Source organism: Zootoca vivipara, chromosome 4, assembly GCF_963506605.1.
Source record: "Zootoca vivipara chromosome 4, rZooViv1.1, whole genome shotgun sequence".
Lineage (NCBI taxonomy): Eukaryota > Metazoa > Chordata > Lepidosauria > Squamata > Lacertidae > Zootoca > Zootoca vivipara.
Genome location: NC_083279.1, coordinates 101,837,162 through 101,860,384, shown reverse-complemented (window position 1 = coordinate 101,860,384; position 23,223 = coordinate 101,837,162). Strand labels below are relative to the sequence as shown.

The 23,223-nt window shown below is 48.1% G+C and overlaps 2 protein-coding genes across 3 annotated transcripts in view; both read left to right on the top strand.

Moving 5' to 3' along the window:
- The window catches only part of LOC132592056 (zinc finger protein 883-like), a 71,625-nt gene that overhangs the window by 33,969 nt on the left and 14,433 nt on the right, over positions 1-23,223 (top strand). Inside the window, exons 8-9 of the mRNA XM_060274109.1 lie at positions 4,386-4,392; positions 9,751-11,092. Of these exons, the coding sequence (XP_060130092.1) occupies positions 4,386-4,392; positions 9,751-11,092 (1,349 nt within the window). The remainder of the gene's footprint in view (positions 1-4,385; positions 4,393-9,750; positions 11,093-23,223) is intronic.
- LOC132592074 (zinc finger protein with KRAB and SCAN domains 1-like) lies at positions 15,707-22,335 on the top strand. 2 transcript variants are annotated; one of them, XR_009557530.1, is made up of 5 exons: positions 15,707-15,795; positions 17,021-17,511; positions 17,713-17,794; positions 19,846-21,575; positions 22,252-22,330. XR_009557530.1 is itself a non-coding variant. In XM_060274161.1 (4 exons), the coding sequence occupies exons 2-4, from the start codon at positions 17,110-17,112 to the stop codon at positions 20,310-20,312; spliced, it is 951 nt and encodes a 316-aa protein (XP_060130144.1). In that variant the 5' UTR covers positions 15,707-15,795; positions 17,021-17,109; the 3' UTR covers positions 20,313-22,335. The 2 variants fall into 2 exon arrangements, 1 of the variants encoding a protein (XP_060130144.1); XM_060274161.1 differs by having other exon boundaries at positions 19,846-22,335.

Here is a 23,223-nt window from a genome sequence, read left to right as displayed (position 1 = left end):
CATATCAATTAAGCCGAATGTTATGCCAAATCATCTAAAATTTTCGGGGTTCCCATGCTTCAAAAATTGGGGATTCCTCGCAACTGTCCACTGCCGTCTTTTTCTAAAGTCCAAATCGTCACTCAAAGTCCATAATAGTCCCGATCTTTCCCCTACAGTCACTAAGATGTTTTCTTCTTTCATCCGATTTTTCCAGCTGCTGAGATAAGTATCAAACGAGATTTCACATATATTCTTTCTCCTGTGTGAGTTTTAATCAGTCCGGCCTCCCCATAAATCTTCTTTGTCTGGAGTGTCCCCTGTTGCGTCGGTCTTTCAACACGGAGCCGCGCCATCTTAGAAAGCTCAAATTACTTTTGCTTTCTTCTCATAACTTTTTTAGACTAACGATCTTTGTAAAATTTACAGCTTTTCCAGGCAGAAGATCCAGCCGTCACATTATGCATAAACTCTTGATAAATTTGTGGCTCTCCTTGCCCTATAGCTGAACTTGGCTTCAGATCGCTGTTCAAATTCAGAGTGCGTCACACCTCATAAATCCACCGGACGCCTTCCAGGCACTCTGACTATCCAGTTAGAGGGGGGCTTCTCTCTTCAGCAGTTTTACAACTTCAAAAAATATACTCAATATCAATAGTTTATAAAGTTCATTACTCACACGGGTATCCTTTATTTCTCGTTTGTTCCAAACAAGCAAGGACATCACGTCCGGGAAGGTATGGAGTAACTCGTAGAGTATATGAAAAAAATAAAAAAGCTCACTTCCCTTCTCGTTCCGTCCCCATCAATCTTTCTTCCAGATAAAATACAGCCTCGACTTCTCACCCTCAGCAGCGCAAATTCCTTGGCAGTAAACAGAGCTTCTGCCCCTCCTTCTGAAGCATGTCCATGAATTTAAACCTAATTATCTTCTTTAATCATGGAGATCCCGCCATGCAGGTTAGCGTCCGGGGTTTGGGGGCATCGCGGGCCAGCGGCCCCTCTCCGTAACACCCGGAGAGGTAGGGGGGTTGCCATTTACTCCCCTAGCAACCGCCAAATTCCTCATGAAGGTCGGAGGGATGGAACAAGGGTCAGCCATTACTGCAGGCGGAACCGGAAGCTCGAGGCCAAGGGGTCTTTGCCCCCCCAATAAAATATTTGAGGGAGCCACCCCCCCCAGTTGATAGGCATTGTCATTCCATCATGTGATTGGAAGGTGGGCCTTACCTTGAATAAAGTCAGCACCACTGGGTTGGGTGGTATACAAAGTAAATACATAAACCGCCTTCATTTGCACATGTTCCAGCTTGTCAGTTTCCTTATTTATTATCATTTTTAAAATTTGTGTGCTCTTCATCTGAAGATTTCACAACATATACACACAGGATGAAAGCATGACTTTCTCAAAAACAAGTAAAGCCATATAAAACTCCGTTGCTCCGTGTCCGCTTCTCTGGAGCAGCAGCAAACAACCTTTCTCCCTCCTCTATATGACATCCTTTTATATATTTGAACATGGTTATCATATCACCCCTTAACCTTCTCTTCTCCAGGCTAAACATACCCAGCTCCCTAAGCCGTTCCTCATAAGGCATCGTTTCCAGGCCTTTGACCATTTTGGTTGCCCTCCTCTGGACACGTTCCAGCTTGTCTGTATCCTTCTTGAACTGTGGTGCCCAGAACTGGACACAGTACTCCAGGTGAGGTCTGACCAGAGCAGAATACAGTGGTACTATTACTTCCCTTGATCTAGATGCTATACTCCTATTGATGCAGCCCAGTAGTGTGATGCAGCATTGGCTTTTTTAGCTGCTGCATCACACTACTGACTCACACAGCGACAACATTCCCCCGGAAAGGGAGGAAATGCACAAGATGAATGAATGGGTGGGGAACAGCTTACCACTAAAATACCTGTATCCCAGCTAATAGGATTCAGGTGCACATAATAAGATTCCACACTTAAAGTCACATACATCACAGCAGCAAAGCGAGAGAGGGCTGAGTCGACTCAGCTTTGCAAGGGTTAAAGGGAAGCGAGCTGCCTTCCTAGAGAGGACAGGAAGCAAGGGGGGCCAAGACCCTTCCCTCCATCCCCAGTCCTCCTTTCCTGCTTTGGTGTCTCTCCTGCAAGGGCTGCATTGCTGTCCCTTCACTCCGGGGATGATCGGGTGAGTCTCCTCTCCCTCCCCCCCTCTCCCCCCCAAGAGGGTCAGGGAGGAGAGGGTCCTGCCAGGGAGGGGGGGCGAGGTCTGCAAGGCTCTCCTTCCTGGAGATCAGAGGATCCCAAACTCCCACCAAATCTCCCTTCTTCAAACAAAGGAGTCCCTGGGACTTTAACTCTGTGTGACGTCGCTCAGCGTCATTGCACAACAGAGGAAACATGTGCAAATGGTTTTCCAAAGATGGAGGAGGAGGAGGACTAGCCCGACCCCCCCCCCCATTAAAAGACCCACGTGGAGGAGGGAGGGAGGAAAGGTGGGGGAGAAAGGCCAGGAATGAAGAGAGGGATCCCAGCCCATAGTCTGGCTGCTGCATTGCGGACCAGTTTCCCAGCCGTCTCCAAGGGCAGCTCCACGCGGAGGCCACTGCAGCAATCCCCTCGCACCCAGAGCATGGCATCCCAGGACCACATCCTCTCTGTCCCGGAAATGGGCGCTGCTACTCGCTGAGCCTCCAGGGACCTTGGCATCCATGGCAGCTGTGTGAGTGTTAAGCTATCTAACAGAATAATAATAATAAATTACCCACCTAAATTTCAAGAAAGATTTCTTTTGCCCCGTCCACTTGGCCCTCAGGGGGTTGACTAGATGCATAATGGCCCTCAGACCTAAGAAACAGGGACCCCACCCCAGGAGTCTGTCTTGAGAGCAGCAGAGAGTCCAAGTGCAAGAAAAGGAGACAGAAGCAGGAGGGTGGGGTGGGGGTGGGGAGCACCTCCTGAGGACCCCCAAGTGAGGACCCCCACTAGAGTCTAATAGAATAATAACAATAAATTGCCTGCCTATATTTCAAGGGTTTGGCTCTGCCCACTTGGCCCTCAGAGGGTTAGCCAGATACATACCTGGCCCTCAGAGCAAAGAAAAAGGGACCCTACCCCAGGAGTCTGTCTTCAGAGTGGAGGAGAGTCCAAGTGCAAAAATGGAGACAGAAACGGGGGAGAAATGTGCCCTGAAGTGGGGGTGGGGGCGGAACAACTCCCAAGGACCCCCGGGTGAGGCCCCCCACTAGAGCCAAACTTCCATTTTTCACAAGATACAAATGACTCCCTTGTCAGTCAGTTCTGACTTCATGCATTGACTGGAAGGCAGGAGCAACTCGGCTGATTCACCTCAAATAAATCCTTTCAGTTTCCTCCACATTTTGCACTGCAATGGTCCTTCTAGGAGGGCTAGAGGCTGCTTTCTTCTTCTTCTTCTTCTTCTTCTTCTTCTTCTTCTTCTTCTTCTTCTTCTTCTTCTTCCTCTTCCTCTTCCTCTTCCTCTTCCTCTTCCTCTTCCTCTTCCTCTTCCTCTTCCTCTTCTTCTTCATCTCCTCCTCCTCCTTCTAGAAGATATTTCATGGTTTGGGCTGTGGTCCAGTTTAGCCCTGGTTCCTATCAAGACTCCTATCCATGCTTGTTCAGAGAAGCATTTTCTTCTCCTGAACTACAAATCCTGTAACAGAACATTGTATTTGCTTTGTAGGATTTCCTAGCACCTCTCATTAGCACAGAAAGAGCTTGGCAGAAGACAAAAGGATTCCTTCCCATCTCTCAGAGGCTTCCTGAGAGCACAGATGGATGATCAACACTCAGCTGGCCCTGGAGCAGGAAGAGGCCATGCCAACCAAACTGGGACCAGTGGGGGATTCTGGGAGAACCCAGTGCAGAAGATCCTGGGTGAGGAGGACACCCTCCGCTCAGAGGGGCAGAGCCAGCAGTTGAGGCAGTTCTGCTGCCAGGAGGCCAAAGGACCCCGAGAGGTTTGCAACCAAATCTACCACCTTGACCGTCAATGGCTGAAGCCGGAAAGGCACACGAAAGCTGAGATGCTGGACCTGGTGATCTTGGAGCAGTTCCTGGCTGTCCTTCCTCTGGAAATGGAGAGCTGGGTGAGGGAATGCGGAGCGGAGACCAGTTCCCAGGCGGTGGCCCTGGCCGAAGGTTTCCTCCTGAGTCAGGCAGAGGAGAGAAACCAGGTGAGAGAGACTTTCCTGTGGATACTCCCAAGGGGCTCCAAAAAGGACAGAGAACATCCCATAATGCCCTACTGATTGCTCATCCTTTTTCCCGTGAGGCATTCATTATCTGTTTTGAATCCTTGTTTCTTTTTTAGGGAAATATTCTCTTTGCAGAAATGGACCTGGATTCCTGTGAGGCAGAGAGGCCTCCGTTGGACACCAGAGAGAGGCCACTGGGTAAGCAGGGAGGTGTTTTTTTCCGTTTGGTCTCATTCTGTTGCTTTTCCAAATAATCTCTGGTTTCTTTTCATCTTGTTTTGGGGGGGAACTGTTGGGAACAAGGGTCCAGAGGAGGGGAGATGTATTTCTGCACAACTAACATATGAAATGGGCACAAACCTCCAACTGCTCTCAGCAGGTCAGGCTTTCTCAAAGGCCCATCTGTGGTTAGAGATGCCCTGATTCACCTGTGAGAGAAGCAGGCACTCCTGGCATCCTGCTTACCTTTTTTCTCTTCCAGGTGATAGAATGATGCTGGCAAGACCTCCTTATTCACCTTTTCATGGGGGCAGAAGGGAAACAGCGGCTGTGGAACCAGATCAGGTCAGGGGAAGCTGCCTTGTGGGGACAGAGGCCAAGGGATGGAGCAATGTCATGGACTGGTTGGGCACAGAGGAATAGTGGAAGGAAGCAGCTGGAGAACCAGGAAGGGAAGACTTCTTAGAGCCCAAGGAGTGGAGGTGGAAGAAGGATGAGCGGTCAGAGGGAGAAGAGGGTGAAGCCTGGGAAGAGGAGGTGTCAGAAGCTGAAGGGGTAACAGGGCTTAGTGAGCTGGGAGACTCTGTGGCAGAATGCAGCCCAGAATCAGAGGCAGAAGAGGAAGGAGGTGAGAGGGAGGAGGGAGGCGGAGAGGCAGAGGTGAGTCAGGAGAAGGAGGAGCCACCGGTGGCTCCCTCTCCTTCTGCCAGAAGCCACCCTCCTTGCTTGTCTCTCAGAGCCAGGAGATGTCTGACAATGGAGGAGCAAAGGCAGGCTGCACAGTGGCACACTGTTCGATCGTATGCTAGGAAACCCAGAGAGGAGGAGACTTGGAATGCTGTGGGGAGCTGTGGGACTTCACTCTCAGCAAATGATTTCCTAGAGGACGACCCTGTCATGGAATTCTACTCAATATTGATCCAGAGCAGAACTCCAATGTATTGTTAGGAGAGTGAAAACCTAAACACATTGCAGGATTCCCAAAAATAGACCAGAGGCAATTGTATTTCATTTGGCAAAGCTTTACTGCTACTGAAGGCAAATGAGCATAATGGTCCCAAATCCAAAATGTTCAGGATTGGCCCTCTCCATAAGGAACTGCAGCAGTTGCAGCAGACTTAACTTAAACTTACAATAACTTATAATAATTCTAAACCTTATCACTAATCATACAGAACACCAGAAGGAAGAGATAGAAAGAGTATGTGAAACCCTGGCTCTTTCTGGCCTCTTCTCATAGTCAGCAGGACCTTGACAGAAGAGATAACAGAACCACTTTAACCCAGCTGTACTCAGCTTCTCTGAAGGAATAACCCAAAAATCAGGAAGCTTCTGCTTGTTTCTTTTATGCAGAGAAGCTTCCAGAACCCTCTTCAATTTATTAGAATAAGATAAATCAAAATGAGATCAATACTTTCTGCACTAAGAATTGCAAACTGACAAATGAGGTGCTGTTCTCCTTAGGCCTGAAACTCAGCCAAGTCTGAGAATATCGTGTTCCTGCTAAGAAAGAGTAAACTCCAGCTGTGAACTGTGGGAATTCCTGCCCAGATAACTCTGTGACACCAGGCTTCTGAATGTTGCCAGTAGGATTCATCTGTAGTTGCAGTTTTCATGGAATCCTAGAGTTGAAAGGGACCCCAAGGGTCATCAAGTCCAACCCCCTGCATTGCAGGAGACTTAGGTAGATCATCCAAGGCAGGTGGCCAGCCAAACTAGGCTTATTTACTACAGTGGTACTCTGTTTAAATACACAATTGGTTCCAGAAGTCTGTACTTAACCTGAAGCGAACGTTCCCATTGAAAGTAATGGAAAGTGGATTAATCCGTTCCGGATGGGTCCGCAGAGTACTTAAACTGAAAGTACTCAAACCGAAGCGTACTTAAACTGTGGTATGAATGTATCTATATTAATCATTGAATACAAAAATTGGCTTTTAAGCTTTGGAGATACCATAATCAACAGTGCCCAGGATTCACCTAGCTGGCCCCAGCTGCTGCAAAATGGGTCCTGCCCCCTATTCCCCCCTCTCCATGCCCCCATGAACCCTTGGAATTTGGCTCTAGGGCACTGGGAAGGATCCTCTTCAGAACAACTCATGAGGAGAGGAGAAAGTGGATCCTTCCATCTGGGAAACTGGAATAATTGTGTAGGCAGAATGAATTAAAAACCACAAGGAGGAGTACACCTATTTGCACAAAGACCCATAATTAAAATGCAGAATAAAAGAATTCAATTTAAGCGTTAAAATAAGCATCCATAATTAAAACGTGCAGCAAAGGAATCCTATTGAAACAACGCAGCCATTAAGAGGAAGGAAAGAACAGAGCATTGTGTAGCAGATCATATTTCTGCTGTCTCAGAGGAGGACATTTCCCTTTTTCTTTTAGCATCCAGTGTGCTTTGAAGATGTCGCTGTTTGTTTCACGGACGAGGAGTGGGCGTTGCTGGATCCTGACCAGAGAGCTCTGCATAAGGATGTCATGGAGGAGAATCGTGGGATCGTGGCCTCTCTTGGTAAGGCTCCCTGTGGGATCGTCCTATCTGCCTGGAAATTCAACAAATACCTCTATGTGACAAACCTCATATATTTTCACAGAGCTCAACAGCGCCCCCTACAACACCGGGGACCCCCACAATAAAAAGTAAATTGCAGTTTTCTGTGAACCATCTTCCTCCAGTACTTCCTCTTCATACCACGGTTGGGCTGTTCTGAACTGCCCAGGCATCTTAAATGTCAGCCTCAGAGTTGTTATTAAAGAGAAGTAGCTTCTGTCAGGTTTTCTGTTTTTGTTTTTGCTGCTGTCAATCTTGGGTTGACCAAAGAGACGCCTGACCTTGGAGATGGAGGGGATGCCATGACTGGGCCAAACAAAATCCATCCCAGAGAAGAGCCAGGCTTATTGAATCTCAGTTAGTCGTAGCAGTGATAATAATAGTAATAGTAATAATTTTTATTCATACCCTGCCCATATATAAACATGAAACATTAATAATAAAAATCTGATCCTGTACATTAACTTTAAAATGAACAACTTACAGTAGTGGCCAAAATTGCGTAAAACTTTTGGGGAAAGTGTATTTCCGAGTTTTGATGGCTCATAGCACCATTTGTTGGGGGAATAATGAAGGAGTATTTATTAGAACAGCAGTCATTAAGAAGAAACGTGAAACACATAGAAAAAAGGAGATATGCAGAAATTCTCACCATGTCAATTAATACTTAGTTTGGTAACCTTTAGCTTTAATTACGGCCTTACAACGCCTTCTCATGGAGTGAATCAATTTTTTTTTAGTTCGGCAGCTGTAATAATGTGAAACCAAGATTCAATTACTGCCCCTATTAATTGAGCTTTACAGTGGTACCTGGGGTTCCGAACAGCCTAGTTAATTATCTTTTGGGATTACGTACAGTTCTGAACGGGCTTGAGTGTTCCGGTTTGCGTAATTTTTTTGGAAAGCGAACGTACTCCATTCGGGGGTGCACTTCTGTTTTGTCGGCACGGCCTTCCCTCGCTCAGCCCTCGGAAGCAGATGCGTTGGAGCCAGACCGTCCTCCTGTGGCGCCTCCTAAACTCTCCATTCAAATGTGGCGGCCCCACCTGCTATTAGTTGAAACGGATGGTGAGGTCACACACAGTCCTGAGCAAATGAGGCTGCTCGTGACAGCTTCAGTTCTCAACGGAGCTGCAGCCATGTGCAGGGTGACAGATGTGCAGGAGAAGAAGGCAGAGTGCCGTCGGCGTTTCCAAGATTTTGCCGAGCGTGTGGGTGGCACTTAAATGAAGAATCCACTCCTTTCTTAGTGGGAAGAGCATTAAACAGAGGGTTGCCACACTAAAAGACCAGCTGTTGTGAACCGCTGTTTGATATTGGGATGAAGGGAGGTATATTTAAAAAATTATACAGTGGTATACATGGATGATTGCTTTCATTTTATGGATCAACGGTCTAGTTAGTAAAATTCATGTTAAATCACTGTTTTAGGGGTTGTTTTTAAAAGTGGAACAGATTAATCCATTTTCATTACTTTATATGGGAAAGCACGCCTCGGTTTAAGAATGCTTTGGTTTAAGAATGGACTTCGGAACGGATTAAGTTCGTAAACCAAGGTACCACTGTATTGCTGGTTTGCTTCTGACTAAAAAGTTTCTTTTGTCGGCTCCATAGATTTTTGATTTGGTTAAGGTCTGGGCTATTTCCATGGCATTCCAGCAGTGGAATATGATTATATTGAAACCAACTTTTGCACACAGCAGCAACATGACATGGAGCAGAATCCTGTTGAAATATTAAATAAATACAGTGGTACCTCTACTTACAAATGTTTCTATTTACGAACGGAGCTCCGTCCGCCATCTTGGATGCTGTTTAGATAGGATTTTTTCTACTTAGGAATTTTTTCTCCCAGTGCATTCCTATGGGATTTGACTTACAAATTTTTTCTACTTACAAATGTGCGTTTGGAACGCATTAAATTCGTAAGTAGAGGTACCACTGTAAATAATTAAATAAGCAAGCTTCCCTATCTGGGGAAAAAATCACATGCGGAACGCTTCAGCTTGGGCTTAAGCATTTGATTTATGTATTTAGGGATTTTACATACCCATTAATGAAGCAAATTCTGCCCACACCTTTTGCTGTCATACAACCCCAGACCATGACACTAACTGGATGTTTCACGGTGGATGTAATGCAAGTAGGATGTAAATCTTCTTCGATTCTTCTTCTCACATATTTTTATGTAATTTTATTACGTTATTCAAACTCACGAAATGAAAGAAGACCAAAAAACCAACCAACATGATAGCAATCACATAACAATCTGACAAAAGTCAATCTAGGCAAATTGTGCTTCCTTTTTCTAACTATTTGGCTATAACATTTGATAGAATACAGGTAATTACATTCTTGATTAACTTATCGTTCCATTGATACATAATTCTTTGATATTACACCAAAAGAAGTAGTGCTATGAGCCATCAAACCTCTAAAATATACTTTCCCCCCAAAAGGCTTCCACAATTTTATCCACTACTATATATCAAACTAAGCAAAATTCAACAACCCATCAGAATCTAATAGTAAATATGTTGGTTAATGACAAACCACAAAGGTTTCCCGCTTGGCAGGGGGTTTGACTGGATGGCCCTTGTGGTCTCTTCCAACTCTGTGATTCTATAATTCTATGTAATGAACACACCCCCAACTCCCTTCAGTTCTTCTTCATTTGTTTCTGAGGCTCTAATCCCTTTTTTGCCTCCATTGCAGACAAAAATATGGAGTGTGGAGAGAGCTGCAGTCGGAGCTCCCATTCCACTTCTCAACAAAGAATTCTCATTGGAAAGAAACCCTATCAGTGTGTGGAATGTGGAAAAAGCTTCAGTACGAGCTCCAATCTCACTAAGCATCAAAGAATTCATAGAGGGGTGAAACCGTATCGGTGTGTGGAATGTGGAAAGAGCTTCAGTACGAGCTCCAATCTCACTTCCCATCAGAAAATTCATACAGGAGAGAAACCCTATCAGTGCGTGGAATGTGGAAAGAGCTTCAGGAGGAGCTATGGTCTCACTTCCCATCAAATAATTCATACAAGGAAGAAACCCTATCAGTGCATAGAATGTGGAAAGAGCTTCAGTCAGAGCTCTCACCTCACTAAGCATCAGAGAATTCATACAGAGGAGAAACCCTATGAGTGCGGAGAATGTGGAAAGAGCTTCAGGAAGAGCTCCGATCTCACTAAGCATCAAAGAATTCATACAGGGGAGAAACCATATCAGTGTGTGAAATGTGGAAAGAGCTTCAGTCAGAGCTCCCATCTCACTACCCATCAGAGAATTCATACAGGGGAGAAACCCTATCAGTGTGTGAAATGTGGAAAGAGCTTCAATACAAGCTCCCATCTCACTAAGCATCAAATAATTCATACAGGGGAGAAACCCTATCAGTGCGTGGAATGTGGAAAGAGCTTCAGGAATAGCTATGATCTCACTTCCCATCAAAGAATTCATACAAGGGATAAACCCTATCAGTGCATAGAATGTGGAAAGAGCTTCAGTCAGAGCTCTCACCTCACTAACCATCAGAGAATTCATACAGGGGAGAAACCCTATCAATGTGTGGATTGTGGAAAGAGCTTCATTAATAGCTCCCATCTCACTTCCCATCAGAAAATTCATACAAGAGATAAACCCTATCAGTGCGTGGAATGTGGAAAGAGCTTCCATGACAAGTGGACTCTCTCTTCTCATCAAAGAATTCATACAAGGGAGAAACCCTGTCAGTGCATAGAATGTGGAAAGAGCTTCAGTCAGAGCTCCCATCTCACTAACCATCAGAGAATTCATACAGGGGAGAAACCCTATCAGTGCGTGGAATGTGGAAAGAGCTTCAGTATGAGCTCCTCTCTCACTAAGCATCAAAGAATTCATACAGGGGAGAAACCCTATCATTGTGTGGAATGTGGAAAGAGCTTCAGTCAGAGCTCCCATCTCACTACCCATCAGAGAATTCATACAGGGGAGAAACCCTATCAGTGCGTGGAATGTGGAAAGAGCTTCAATACGAGCTCCCATCTCACTACCCATCAGAGAATTCATACAGGGGAGAAACCTTATCTGTGTGTGGAATGTGGAAAGAGCTTCAGTGAGTGCTCTGATCTTACTTCCCATCACAGAATTCATACAGGGGAATCAACTCTCCAACGCTGTCCCCATGAGCAGAGGACACCTGTTTTTTAAGATGAAATTTGTACTTAATTAACAGGCATGCTTTGACCTAGGGGAGATGTTGTTGTTGTTTAGTCCTTTAGTCATGTCCGACTCTTCGTGACCCCATGGACTGTCCAACCATCTCATCCTCTGTCGTCCCCTTCTCCTAGTGCCCTCAATCTTTCCCAACATCAGGGTGTTTTCCAGGGGCGATAAGATTATATGCTAATCGAATCAACCAAGTTTTTGATCTAGGAAAGTACTTTTATAGTAATTGGATTGGTATGTTGCGGGAGGTGAGTCTCCATTATTTTCTTTTGATATATTTTGCATTTGCTGTTTTACTCAGCAAATCTCCCCCAAAAAGTTAAGTGTTTGAAATATGCTAGCGGGATAGAGAAGCTATGAGCTATGCCATGCAGGGCCACCCAAGATGGACAGGTCATAGCGGAGAGTTTTGACTAAAAGTGATCCACCTGGAGAAGGAACTGGCAAGCCACTCCAGTATCCCTGCCAAGAAAACTCCATGGACAAAGACAACAGGCATATAAAAGTTATGATGCTGGAAGATGAGCCCCTCAGGTCGGAAGGCGTCCAACATGCTACTGAGGAAGAGCAGAGGACAAGTACAAGTAGATTTAGAGCTGATGAAGCGGTTGGGCCAAACCCGAAAGGTCGTTCAGTTGCGGATATGCCTGGAAGCGAATGGAAAGTCCAATGGTGTAAAGAAAAATATTGCACAGGAACCTGGAATGTAAGAACCATGGATGGAGGTAAGCTGGATGTGGTAAAAAATGAGATGACAAGAATAAATATTGACATCCTGGGAACTAAAATGGAAGGGAATGGGCGAATTCAGTTTGGATGACTATCATATCTACTACTGTGGGAAAGAATCCCGTAGAAGAAATGGAGTGTTACGAGCCTCCATCCATAGTTCTTCAGGCACTCTGTCCACCAAATCTAAATCCTTAAACCTGTTCCTCACTTCCACTGTGTATTCATAAGGGATTTGACTCAGATTGTATCTTACTGGCCCAGTGGTTTTTCCTACTTTCTTCAGTTTAAGCTGGAATTTTGCTATAAGAAGCTGATGATCTGAGTTACAGTCAGCTCCAGGTCTTGTTTTTGCTGACTGTATAGAGCTTCTCCATCTTTGGCTGCAGAGAATATAATCAATCTGATTTCGATGCTGCCCATTTGGTGATATCCATGTGTAGAGTCGTCTCTTGTGTTGTTGGAAGAGAGTGTTTGTGATGACCAGCTTGTTCTCTTGACAGAACTCTATTAGCCTTTGCCCTGCTTCATTTTGAACTCCAAGGCCAAACTTGCCAGTTGTTCCTTTTATCTCTTGATTCCCTACTTTAGCATTCCAATCCCCTGTAATGAGCAGAACATCCTTCTTTGGTGTCATTTCTAGAAGGTGTTGTAAGTCTTCATAGAATTGGTCAATTTCACTTTCTTCAGCACCGGTAGTTGGTGCATAAACTTGGATTACTGTGATGTTAAAAGGTCTGCCTTGGATTCGTATCGAGATCATTCTGTCATTTTTGAGATTGCATCCGATTACAGCTTTTGCCACTCTTTTGTTGACTATGAGGGCCACTCCATTTCTGCTACAGGATTCTTGCCCACAGTAGTAGATATGATAGTCATCCGAACTGAATTCGCCCATTCCCTTCCATTTTAGTTCACTGATGCCCAGGATGTCGATATTTATTCTTGTCATCTCATTTTTGACCACATCCAGCTTACCTCCACTCATGGTTATTACATTCCAGGTTCCTAAGCAATATTTTTCTTTACAGCATCGGACTTTCCTTTCGCTTCCAGGCATGTCCGCAACTGAGCGTCCTTTCGGCTTTGGCCCAGCCGCTTCATCAGCTCTGAATCTACTTGTACTTGTCCTCCGCTCTTCCTCAGTAGCATGTTGGACGCCTTCCGACCTGAGGGGCTCATCTTCCAGCGTCATAACTTTTATATGCCTGTTGTCTTTGTCCATGGAGTTTTCTTGGCAGGGATACTGGAGTGGCTTGCCAGTTCCTTCTCCAGGAGATTGTAACTCCCAGTAATTTCACATTATCTATGAGTTTCTGTGTGTTCAGCACACATGATTGCAGTTGAGGCTGAATAAAACACTTCCTAGGAAATTCCCTTTGACTGCTTCTGTGTTGTTTCAAATGTGACTTCACTTACAGATGAGAACAAATCATATTTATTGCTGACAAATGATACCCTTGTCAGCTCATTAATTTCAACCCCAAGAAACCCTGCCATCCTATATAATAAAATACACCTATATAATAATGTCCATGTTGTCCCTGCGTCCAGATGTCCCGTGTGTCCCTGGGTCACTGCGCATGTGCCCCAGGGATACAGGGATTGGACAGCAGAGACTGCGCGCGCGCACTCTCCCCCCACTCTGCCTCCTCCAACCGCCGCTCCCGCCGGGGTGGAGGCCGGCGAAGGCCTCCTCACAACCCTCCCTGGCCGTGAGGAGCGGCGGTTGGAGGAGGCGGGGGGGGAGTGCGCGCGTCCTTCCTGTCGGCGGCTGGGGGAGAGGAAGGAAGGAGGAGAAAGCGCCGCTTTCTCCTCCTCCGTTCCTGTCCCCCTGCCGCCGACAGCAAGGACGGGTCCCAGGGTTCGGAGAAGCGCTGCGCAAGCGCTTCTCCGAACCCTGGGATGTCTGCTTCCTGTCGGCGGCTGCGGGAGAGGAACGGAGAAGGAGAAAGCAGCGCTTTCTCCTCCTCCGTTCCTGTCCCCCTGCCGCCGACAGCAAGGACGGGTCCCAGGGTTCGGAGAAGCGCTGCGCAAGCGCTTCTCCGAACCCTGGGATATCTGCTTCCTGTCGGCGGCTGCGGGAGAGGAACGGAGAAGGAAAAAGCAGCGCTTTCTCCTCCTCCGTTCCTGTCCCCCTGCCGCCGACAGCAAGGACAGGTCCCAGGGTTCGGAGAAGCGCTGCGCAAGCGCTTCTCCGAACCCCAGGATTCTAGCGCCCGTTATTGAACGGGCTGAAAACCACTAGTCCTATATAATAAAATACAAGTGTCTCTGCGTCCACGTTTTCCCGTGTGTCCCTGGGCTACTGCGCATGTGCCCCAGGGACACAGGGATTGGACCAGAGACTTAGAACGCACGTGCGCGGGCCCTCCCCCCCACCCCTCTGTCTCCTCCAACTGCCGTTCCCAGCCAGACAGCACGTCGGGGAAGCGAGTGTGGAGGCCGGCGGAGGTGAATGGGGGGGAGGAAGGGCGCTTTTGAGGAGCCCGGTCCGGCAGCTGCCGCCGCGTCCCCAGAGCCCGATGCCGCCATCTTTGTCCGTCGCCGCCGCCTCCTCACAACGCTCCCTGGCCTATGAGAGGAGCGGCGGGGCCGCAGACTTCCCTCCCTCTCTGCGCTCGCATGGGACGGAGCTTCGGAGACCTTCTCCGAAGCCCCGTCTCATGCGGGAGGTGCACGGCGAGGCTTGGGGGGGTGAGAAGCGCTCCTCCCCCCCGCCGCCTCGCCACGCAGCGCCGGCGTGATTATTTCATCAGTGCTAGAACTCAGGACCCGCTGCCTTGAGGAAAGTCTAAGAGCAGTTGGAAGGGGAAAGGTCTCCCTTGGGCGGTGGCGGACTCTTCTTCCTTGGAGGTTTCTATGCAGAGATCGGACGGCCATCTGCCATGGATGCTTGAGCTGAGATTCCTGCATTGCAGGGGGCAGGACAAGATGACCTTGGGATCCCCTCCTATCCCTCCCACTCCTGAATTCTAGGGTGAGGGTCCTTGCTTCCTGCTGATGTAAACAGACCTGTGTGTGTGTATGTGTGTGTGTGTGTGTGTGTGTGTGTGTGTCCCACCACAGTCTTGTAACCTCCTTTAATAAAGTGTGTGCCGGAAGACTAAGGGAATCATGTAGGACCTCGAAGCTGACATAATGGTGTAAAAGATGAGACTGTCCTCCAGAAATGTCTCTGGAAGAAAGAAAGGCCCTCTGGAATGAAGGATGTGACCCCCAAGTGAAGTCAGACCTGGTGTGTCTCCATCTCCCTCCATGCTGCCCGATGGAGCTGGTTGCCCGATGGAGACCCAGGATTGGAACCCAGAGCCTTCAGGAAGAGAGCCATTCCCCCCCCCCCCGTGACCCTGCCAGGCCACCTGGCTTCCCACCAGCTTCACCTGCAGCCCAACCTCGGGACTTGGGATGCTGCTGCTTCCCAGGAAGATCCAACACGACCCCCCCTCTCCTTCCCCCCCATCCGGACCCAGGAGAAAAGCTCGCCAATGACGTCTCTCTCTCTCTCTCTCTCTCTCTCTCTCTCTCTCTCTCTCTCTCTCTCCCCTCCACTTTCTGGCCAAGGGAGGGAGATGCTCACAGCCCAACCAAGAGACAAAATCCCCCCCCCCCCAAAGCATCTCTTCCCATAGGCGTAGCCAGGGGGGGAGCTGCCCCGCTAGATCCATTGAAAATAACGAAAAGAGGAGGTTCTGCCAAGCGAGCGAGGGCTGAGCTGGACGCCCTCGGCTTTGCGAGGGTTAAAGGGAAGCGAGCTGCCTTCCTAGAGAGGACAGGAAGCAAGGGGGATTCCCAGGTCCTCCAGAGCCAAGGCCCCTCCCCCCTCCCTCCCCAGTCCTCCTTTCCTGCTTTGGTGTCTCTCCTGCAAAGGCTGCATCGCTGTCCCTTCACTCCTGGGATGGTCGGGTGAGTCTCCTCTCTCTCTCCCAAAAAAAAGAGGGTGCAGTGGGGAGACGGGGGGGGGTCCCAGGTGCCTGGGGGGGGACAAAGCCAAGTCAGGGAGGAGAGGGTCCAGCCAGGGAGGGGGGGCGAGGTCTGCAAGGCTCTCCTTCCTGGAGATCAGAGGATCCCAAACTGACTCCCTCGAAATCTCCCTTCTTCAAACAAAGGAGTCCCTGGGACTTTAATTCTGTGTGACCTCGCTCAGCGTCATTGCACAACAGAGGGAACATGTGCAAATGGTTTTCCAAAGCTGGACGAGGAGGTGGACTACCCCCCCCCTCCACTAAAATACCCACTGGAGGGAGGGAGGAAAGGTGGGAGAGAAAGGCCAGGAATGAAGAGAGGGATCCCAGCCCATAGTCTGGCTGCTGCATTGCGGACCAGTTTCCCGTCGTCTCCAAGGGCAGCTCCACACGGAGGCCACTGCTGCAATTCCCTCGCACCCAGAGCATGGCATCCCAGGACCACATCCTCTCTGTCCCAAAGGGATTCTTGCTGGAAAACCAGCCGAGCCGGAAATGGGCGCTGCTACTCGCTGAGCCTCCAGGGACCTTGGCATCAATGGTTTGGCATCAATGTGTGTGTTAAGATATCTAATAGAATAATAAATTTCCTGCCCTTCACCCTCAGCTTCAATGGATATGTATTGAGCCCCACCCACTTGGCCCTCAGGGGGTTGGCCAGATACATACCTGGCCCTCAGACCTAAGAAACAGGGACCCCACCCCAGGAGTCTGTCTTGAGAGTGGCAGAGAGTCCAAGTGCAAGAAAAGGAGACAGAAGCAGGGGAGAAATGTGCCCTGATGTGGGGGTGGGGGAGAGCAACTCCTGAGGACCCCCGGGTGAGGACCCCCACTAGAGCCAGGCATCCATTTTTCACAAGATACCAATGACTCCCTTGTCAGTCAGTTCTGACTTCATGCATTGACTGGAAAGCAGGAGCAGCTAGGCTGATTCACCTCACAGAAATCCTTCCAGTTGCCTCCACATTTTGCATTGCAATCTTCCTTCTCAGAGGGCTAGAGGCTGCTTCCTCCTCCTCCTCCTTCTTTAAGAAGAAATTTCATGGTTTGGGCTGTGGTCCAGTCTAGCCCTCGTTCCTAGCAAGACTCATTCATGCTTGTTCAGAGAACCATTTTCCTCTCCTGAACTACAAATCCTGTAACAGAACATTGTATTTACTTTGTAGGATTTGCTAGAGCTTCTCATTAAGACGGACAGAACTTGGCAGAAGACCAAAGGGTGTCTTCCGATCTCTCAGAGATTTCCTGAGCACAGATGGATGACCGAGACTCAGCTGGCCCTGGAGCAGGAAGAGGCCATGCCATCCAAAGTGGGAGCAGTGGGGGATTCTGGGAAAACTCTGTGCAGAAGATGCTGGGTGAGGAGGACACCCTCCGCTCAGAGGGGCAGAGCCAGCAGTTGAGGCAGTTCTGCTGCCAGGAGGCCAAAGGACCCCGAGAGGTTTGCAGCCGACTCTACCACCTTTGCCACCAGTGGCTGAAGCCAGAAAGGCACACGAAAGCTGAGATGCTGGACCTGGTGATCTTGGAGCAGTTCCTGGCTGTCCTTCCCCCAGAGATGGAGAGCTGGGTGAGGGAATGCGGAGCGGAGACCAGTTCCCAGGCGGTGGCCCTGGCCGAAGGTTTCCTCCTGAGTCAGGCAGAGGAGAGAAAGCAGGTGAGAGAGACTTTCCTCTGGATACTCCCAAGGGGATCCAAACAGGACAGGGAACATCCCATAATGCTCTCCTGATGGCCCATTTTTTTCTGGGAAGGCATCCATGGAATGAGATCTCACACCCTTAAAAGTTTTGTGTTCGTCATTCCCTTTCTACTCCTTCTCCTCATTCTCTGTTTTGAATCCTTGTTTCTTTTTCAGAAAAAGGATCATTTTGCAGTAATGGACCTGGATTCCTGTGAGATAGAGAGGCCTCCGTTGGACACCAGAGAGAGGCCACTGGGTAAGCAGGGAGGTGGTTTTTCTGAGTTTCATTCTGTTGCTTTTCCACCTAACCCAGGGGTCCCCAGACTTACCGGCGTTTGGGCCGGTTCCCACTGCGCCGATCGCGCGGCGGGCCGGAGGGCGGGGGAGCGCGTGCCTGTATGGGCCGGCGGGCGGGGGAGTGCGCGCTTACTGGCGCGGCGGCGCGCTTCCCGGGTGGAAAAAGCGCCGAAAATCCGTTGTGCGCATGCGCGTGGGCCTCCCCCGACCCGGAAGTGCACCAGAAATGACTTCTTCCGGGTCGGGAGAGGCCCATACGCATGCGCAGAAAGGATTTCCGGCGCTTTTTTCCCAACCCGGAAGAGCGCTGCCGCGCTGCGCGCCGTAAGAGCGGGCGGCGGGGGGCGTCGCGGGCCGGATTGGCAGGCTAATTGGGCCGCATCCGGCCCCCGGGCTGTAGTCTGGGGACCCCTGACCTAACCTCTCTGTTTTTTTGGGGGGGGGCTGTTGGGAACAAGGGTCCAGAGGAGGGGAGATGTATTTCTGCACAACTAACATGAAATGGGCACAAAGTTCCAAATGCTCTCATCAGGTCAGGCTTTCTCAAAGGCCCATCTGTGGTTAGAGATGCCCTGTTTCCCCTGTGAGAGAAGCAGGCACTCCTGGCATCCTGCTTAACCTTTTCTCTCTTGCAGGTGACAGAATGAAGCCAGCAAGACCTCCTTATTCACCTTTTCATGGGGGCAGAAGGGAATCATAGAATCCTAGAGTTGGAAGAGACCACAAGGGCCATCCAGTCCAACCCCCTGTCAAGTAGGAAACACCATCAAAGCATTCTTGACATATGGCTGTCAAGCCTCCGCTTAAAGACCTCCAAAGAAGGAGACTCCACCACACTCCTTGGCAGCAAATTCCACTGGTGAACAGCTCTTACTGTCAGGAAGTTCTTCCTAATGTTTAGGTGGAATCTTCTTTCTTGTAGCTTGATTCCATTGCTCCGAGTGCGCTTCTCTGGAGCAGCAGAAAACAACCTTTCTCCCTCCTCTATATGACATCCTTTAATACATTTGAACATGGCTATCATATCACCCCTTAACCTTCTCTTCTCCAGGCTAAACCTACCCAGCTCCCTAAGCCATTCCTCATAAGGCATTGTTTCCAGGCCTTTGACCATTTTGGTTGCCCTCTTCTGGACACGTTCCAGCTCATCAGTATCCTTCTTGAACTGTGGTGCCCAGAACTGGACACAGTACTCCAGGTGAGGTCTGACCAGAGCAGAATACAGTGGTACTATTACTTCCCTTGATCTAGATGCTATACTCCTATTGATGCAGCCCAGAATTGCATTGGCTTTTTTAGCTGCTGCATCACACTGTTGACTCATGTCAAGTTTCTGGTCTACCAAGACTCCTAGATCCTTTTTACATGTACTGCTCTCAAGCCAGGTGCCCCCCATTCTGTATTTGTGCCTTTCAATTCCCCCCCAGGTGTAGTACTTTATATTTCTCCCTGTTAAAATTCAGCTTGTTTGCTTTGGCCCAGTTGTCTAATCTGTTAAGGTCATTTTGAAGTGTGATCCTGTCCTCTGGGGTATTAGCCACCCCTCCCAATTTGGTGTCATCTGCAAACTTGCTCAGGGTGCCCTCAAGCCCATCATCCAAGTCATTGATAAAGATGTTGAATAAGACTGGGCCCAAGACAGAACCCTGTGGCACCCCACTAGTCACTACTCTCCAGGATGAGGAGGAGCCATTGATGAGCACCCTTTGGGTTCAGTCAGTCAGCCAGTTAGAAATCCACTGAATGGTAGCATTGTCTAGCCTGCATTTTACCAGCATCTTTAGAAGAATATCATGGGCACCTTGTCAAAGGCCTTGCTGAAATCAAGATAGGCTATATCCACAGCGTTCCCTTCATCTACCAGGCTTGTAATCATGTCAAAAAAATAGATTAGATTAGTCTGACATGACTTATTCAGAAACCCACTTTTGGTGATCACTAAAACCTGTTTCACCTGTGAGAGAAGCAGGCACTCCTGCCATCCTGATTACCTGTTTTTTTCTCTTGCAGGTGACAGAATGATGCCAGCAAGACCTCCTTATTCACCTTTTCATGGGGGCAGAAGGGAAACGGGCGCTGTGGAACCTGATCAGGTCAGGCGAATCTGTCTTGTGGGGACAGAGGCCGAGGGATGGAGCAATGTCATGGACTGGTTGGGCACAGAGGAATGGCGGAAGGAAGCAGCCGGGAAACCAGGAAGGGAAGACATCTTAGAGGCCAAGGAGTGGAGGTGGAAAAAGGATGAGCGATCAGAAGAAGAAGCCTGGGAAGAGGAGGTGTCAGAACCTGAAGGGGTAACGGGGCTGAGTGAGCTGGGAGACTATGTGGCAGAATGCAGCCCAGAATCAGAGGTAGAAGAGGAAGGAGGTGAGAGGGAGGAGGGAGGTGGAGAGGCAGAGGTGAGTCAGGAGAAGGAGGAGCCACCAGTGCCAGAAGCCAGCCTCCCTGCTTGTCTCTCAGAGCCAGGAGACGTCTGACAATGGAGGAGCAAAGGCAGGCTGCACTCTGGCGCACTGTTCAATCGCTTGCCAGAAACCCCAGAGAGGGGGGACTTGGAAAAGTTGTCCTTCACTCTTGGCAACTGATTTTGTGGAGGAAGACCCTGACATGGAATTCTACTCAATATTGATCTAGAGCAGAACTCGAATGTATAGTTAGCAGAGTGATCCCCCCAAAATAGACCAGAGGCAATTGTATTTAATCGAGCAGGGCTTTACTGCTATTGAAGGCAAATGAGCAGAATGGTCCCAAATCCAAAATGTTCAGGATTGGCCCTGTTCATAGGAAAGCAGCAGACTTACCTGAAACTTACCATAACTTATAATAAGTCTAAACCTTATCACTAAGCATACAGAACACCAGAAGGAAGAGAGATAGAAAGAGAAAATGAAACCAAGGCTCCTTCTGGCCTCTTCTTATAGTCAGCATGACCTTGAGAGAAGAGGTAACATAACCTATTTAACTCAGCTTCCCAGAAGGAATAACCCCAAAATCAGGAAGCTTCTGCTTGTTTCTTTTATGCAGAGAAGCTTCCTAATTAGAATAAGAAAAATCAAAATGAGATCAATACTTTCTGCACTAAGATTTGCAAACTGACAAATGAGCTGCTGTTCTCCTTAGCCTGAAACTCTGAATATTGTGCTCTTGCTAAGAAAGAGTAAACTCCAGCTGTGAACTGTGGGATTTCCTGAAGGGTCATCAAGTCCAACCCCCTGCATTGCAGGAATCACAGCTAGATCATCCAAGACAGATGGCCATCCAAACTAGGCTTCTTTTATTACTAAAATTATGGTGCTGGAGGAGACTCTTGAGAGTCCCATGGACTGCAAGAAGATCAAACCTATCCATTCTTCAGGAAATCAGCCCTGAGTGCTCACTGGAAGGTCAGATCCTGAAGCTGAGGCTCCAATACTTTGGCCACCTCATGAGAAGAGAAGACTCCCTGGAAAAGACCCTGATGTTGGGAAAGATGGAGGGCACAAGAAGAAAGGGACGACAGAGGATGAGATGGTTGGACCGTGTTCTCGAAGCTACGGACATGAGTTTGACCAAACTGCGGGAGGCAGTGGAAGACAGGAGTGCCTGGCGTGCTCTGGTCCATGGGGTCACGAAGAGTCGGATACGACTAAACGACTAAACAACAACAACAACAATTACTAAATTGATCACTGAATGCTAAAATTGGCTTCTAAGGTTTGGAGATTGAAGTTAAAGACCCAAGGCAGGAGTTGTTGAAGCAGGTGAGCTGAGCGTAAGCTTTGCAGAGGCTCTTTTTATTCACAAATCTGCACACCATTAGGAACACTTTTACATCATGATATTTACATTCCTCTGATATTTGCGAGACCTGCTCCTGGACGTCATGTTCCCACCAAGCGGAAAGTGAGCCATGCCTCTCCAAAAGGAGGCAAAGGGCACAGAGCGGAGGTGTGTCTCACACCTGGGGGTCATTCCTACAGGAGAGACCATAACCAACAGTGTCCAGGATTTATTTACCTAGCCGGCCCCATCTACTACCAAATGGGGCCTGCCCCCCACTCCTTCCCCTCTCCATGCCCCCATGAACCCCTGGAATTTGGCTCCAGGGCACTGGGAAGGATCCTCTTCAGAACAGGACCCGAGGAGAGGAGAAAGTGGATCCTTCCATCTGGGAAAGTGGAATGCTTACGTAGGGAGAATGACTTGAAAACCACAAGGAGGAGTACCACCTATTTGCACAAAGACAAACACCCTTAATTAAAATGCAGAATAAAAGAATTCCATTAAAGCGTTAAAATAAGCACCCATAATTAAAATGTGCAGCAAAGGAATCCTATTGAAACAAGACAGCAATTAAGAGGAAGGAAAGAACAGAGCATTGTGTAGCAGATCATATTTCTGCTGTCTCAGAGGAGGACATTTCCCTTTTTCTTTTAGGGTCCAGTGTGCTTTGAAGATGTCGCTGTTCATTTCACGGACGAGGAGTGGGCGTTGCTGGATCCTGACCAGAGAGCTCTGCATAAGGACGTCATGGAGGAGAATCGTGGGATCGTGGCCTCTCTTGGTAAGGCTCCCTGTGGGATTGTCTTATCTGCCTGGAAATTCAAAAAATACCTCTATGTGACCAACCTCCTATATTTTCACAGAGCTCAACAGCGCCCCCTACAACACCTGGGACCCCCACAATAAAAAGTAAATTACAGTCTTTTCTGTGAACCATCTTCCTCCAGTACTTCCTCTTCATACCACGGTTGGGCTGGTCTGAACTGCCCAGGCATCTTAAATGTCAGCCTCAGAGTTGTTATTAAAGAGAAGTAGCTTCTGTCAGGTTTTCTGTTTTTGTTTTTGCTGCTGTCAATCTTGGGTTGACCAAAGAGACGCCTGACCTTGGAGATGGAGGGGATGCCATGACTGGGCCAAACAAAATCCATCCCAGAAAAGAGCCAGGCTTATTGAATCTTAGGTAGTAGTAGCAATTCTAATAATAGTAATAGTAATAATTTTTATTCATTCCCTGCCCATATATAAACATGAAACATTAATAATAAAAATCTGATCCCGTATAAAAAGTACATTAACCTTAAATGAACAACTTACTGTACAGTAGAAACCTTTTCAGGAAACTGTATTTACAAGGTTTGATGGCTCATAGCACCATTTGTTGGGGGGAATAATACCAAAAAATTATATAGCAATGGAAAGATAATTTAATGAAGAATGTAATGCAATAACTTTAATGAAGGAGTATTTATTAGAACAGCAGTCATGAAGAAGAAATGTGAAACACATAGAAAAAAGGAGATATACAGAAATTCTCACCATGTCAATTAATAGTTTGGTAACCTTTAGCTTTAATTACGGCCTTACAATGCCTTCTCATGGAGTGAACCAATTTTTTTTTAGTTCTGC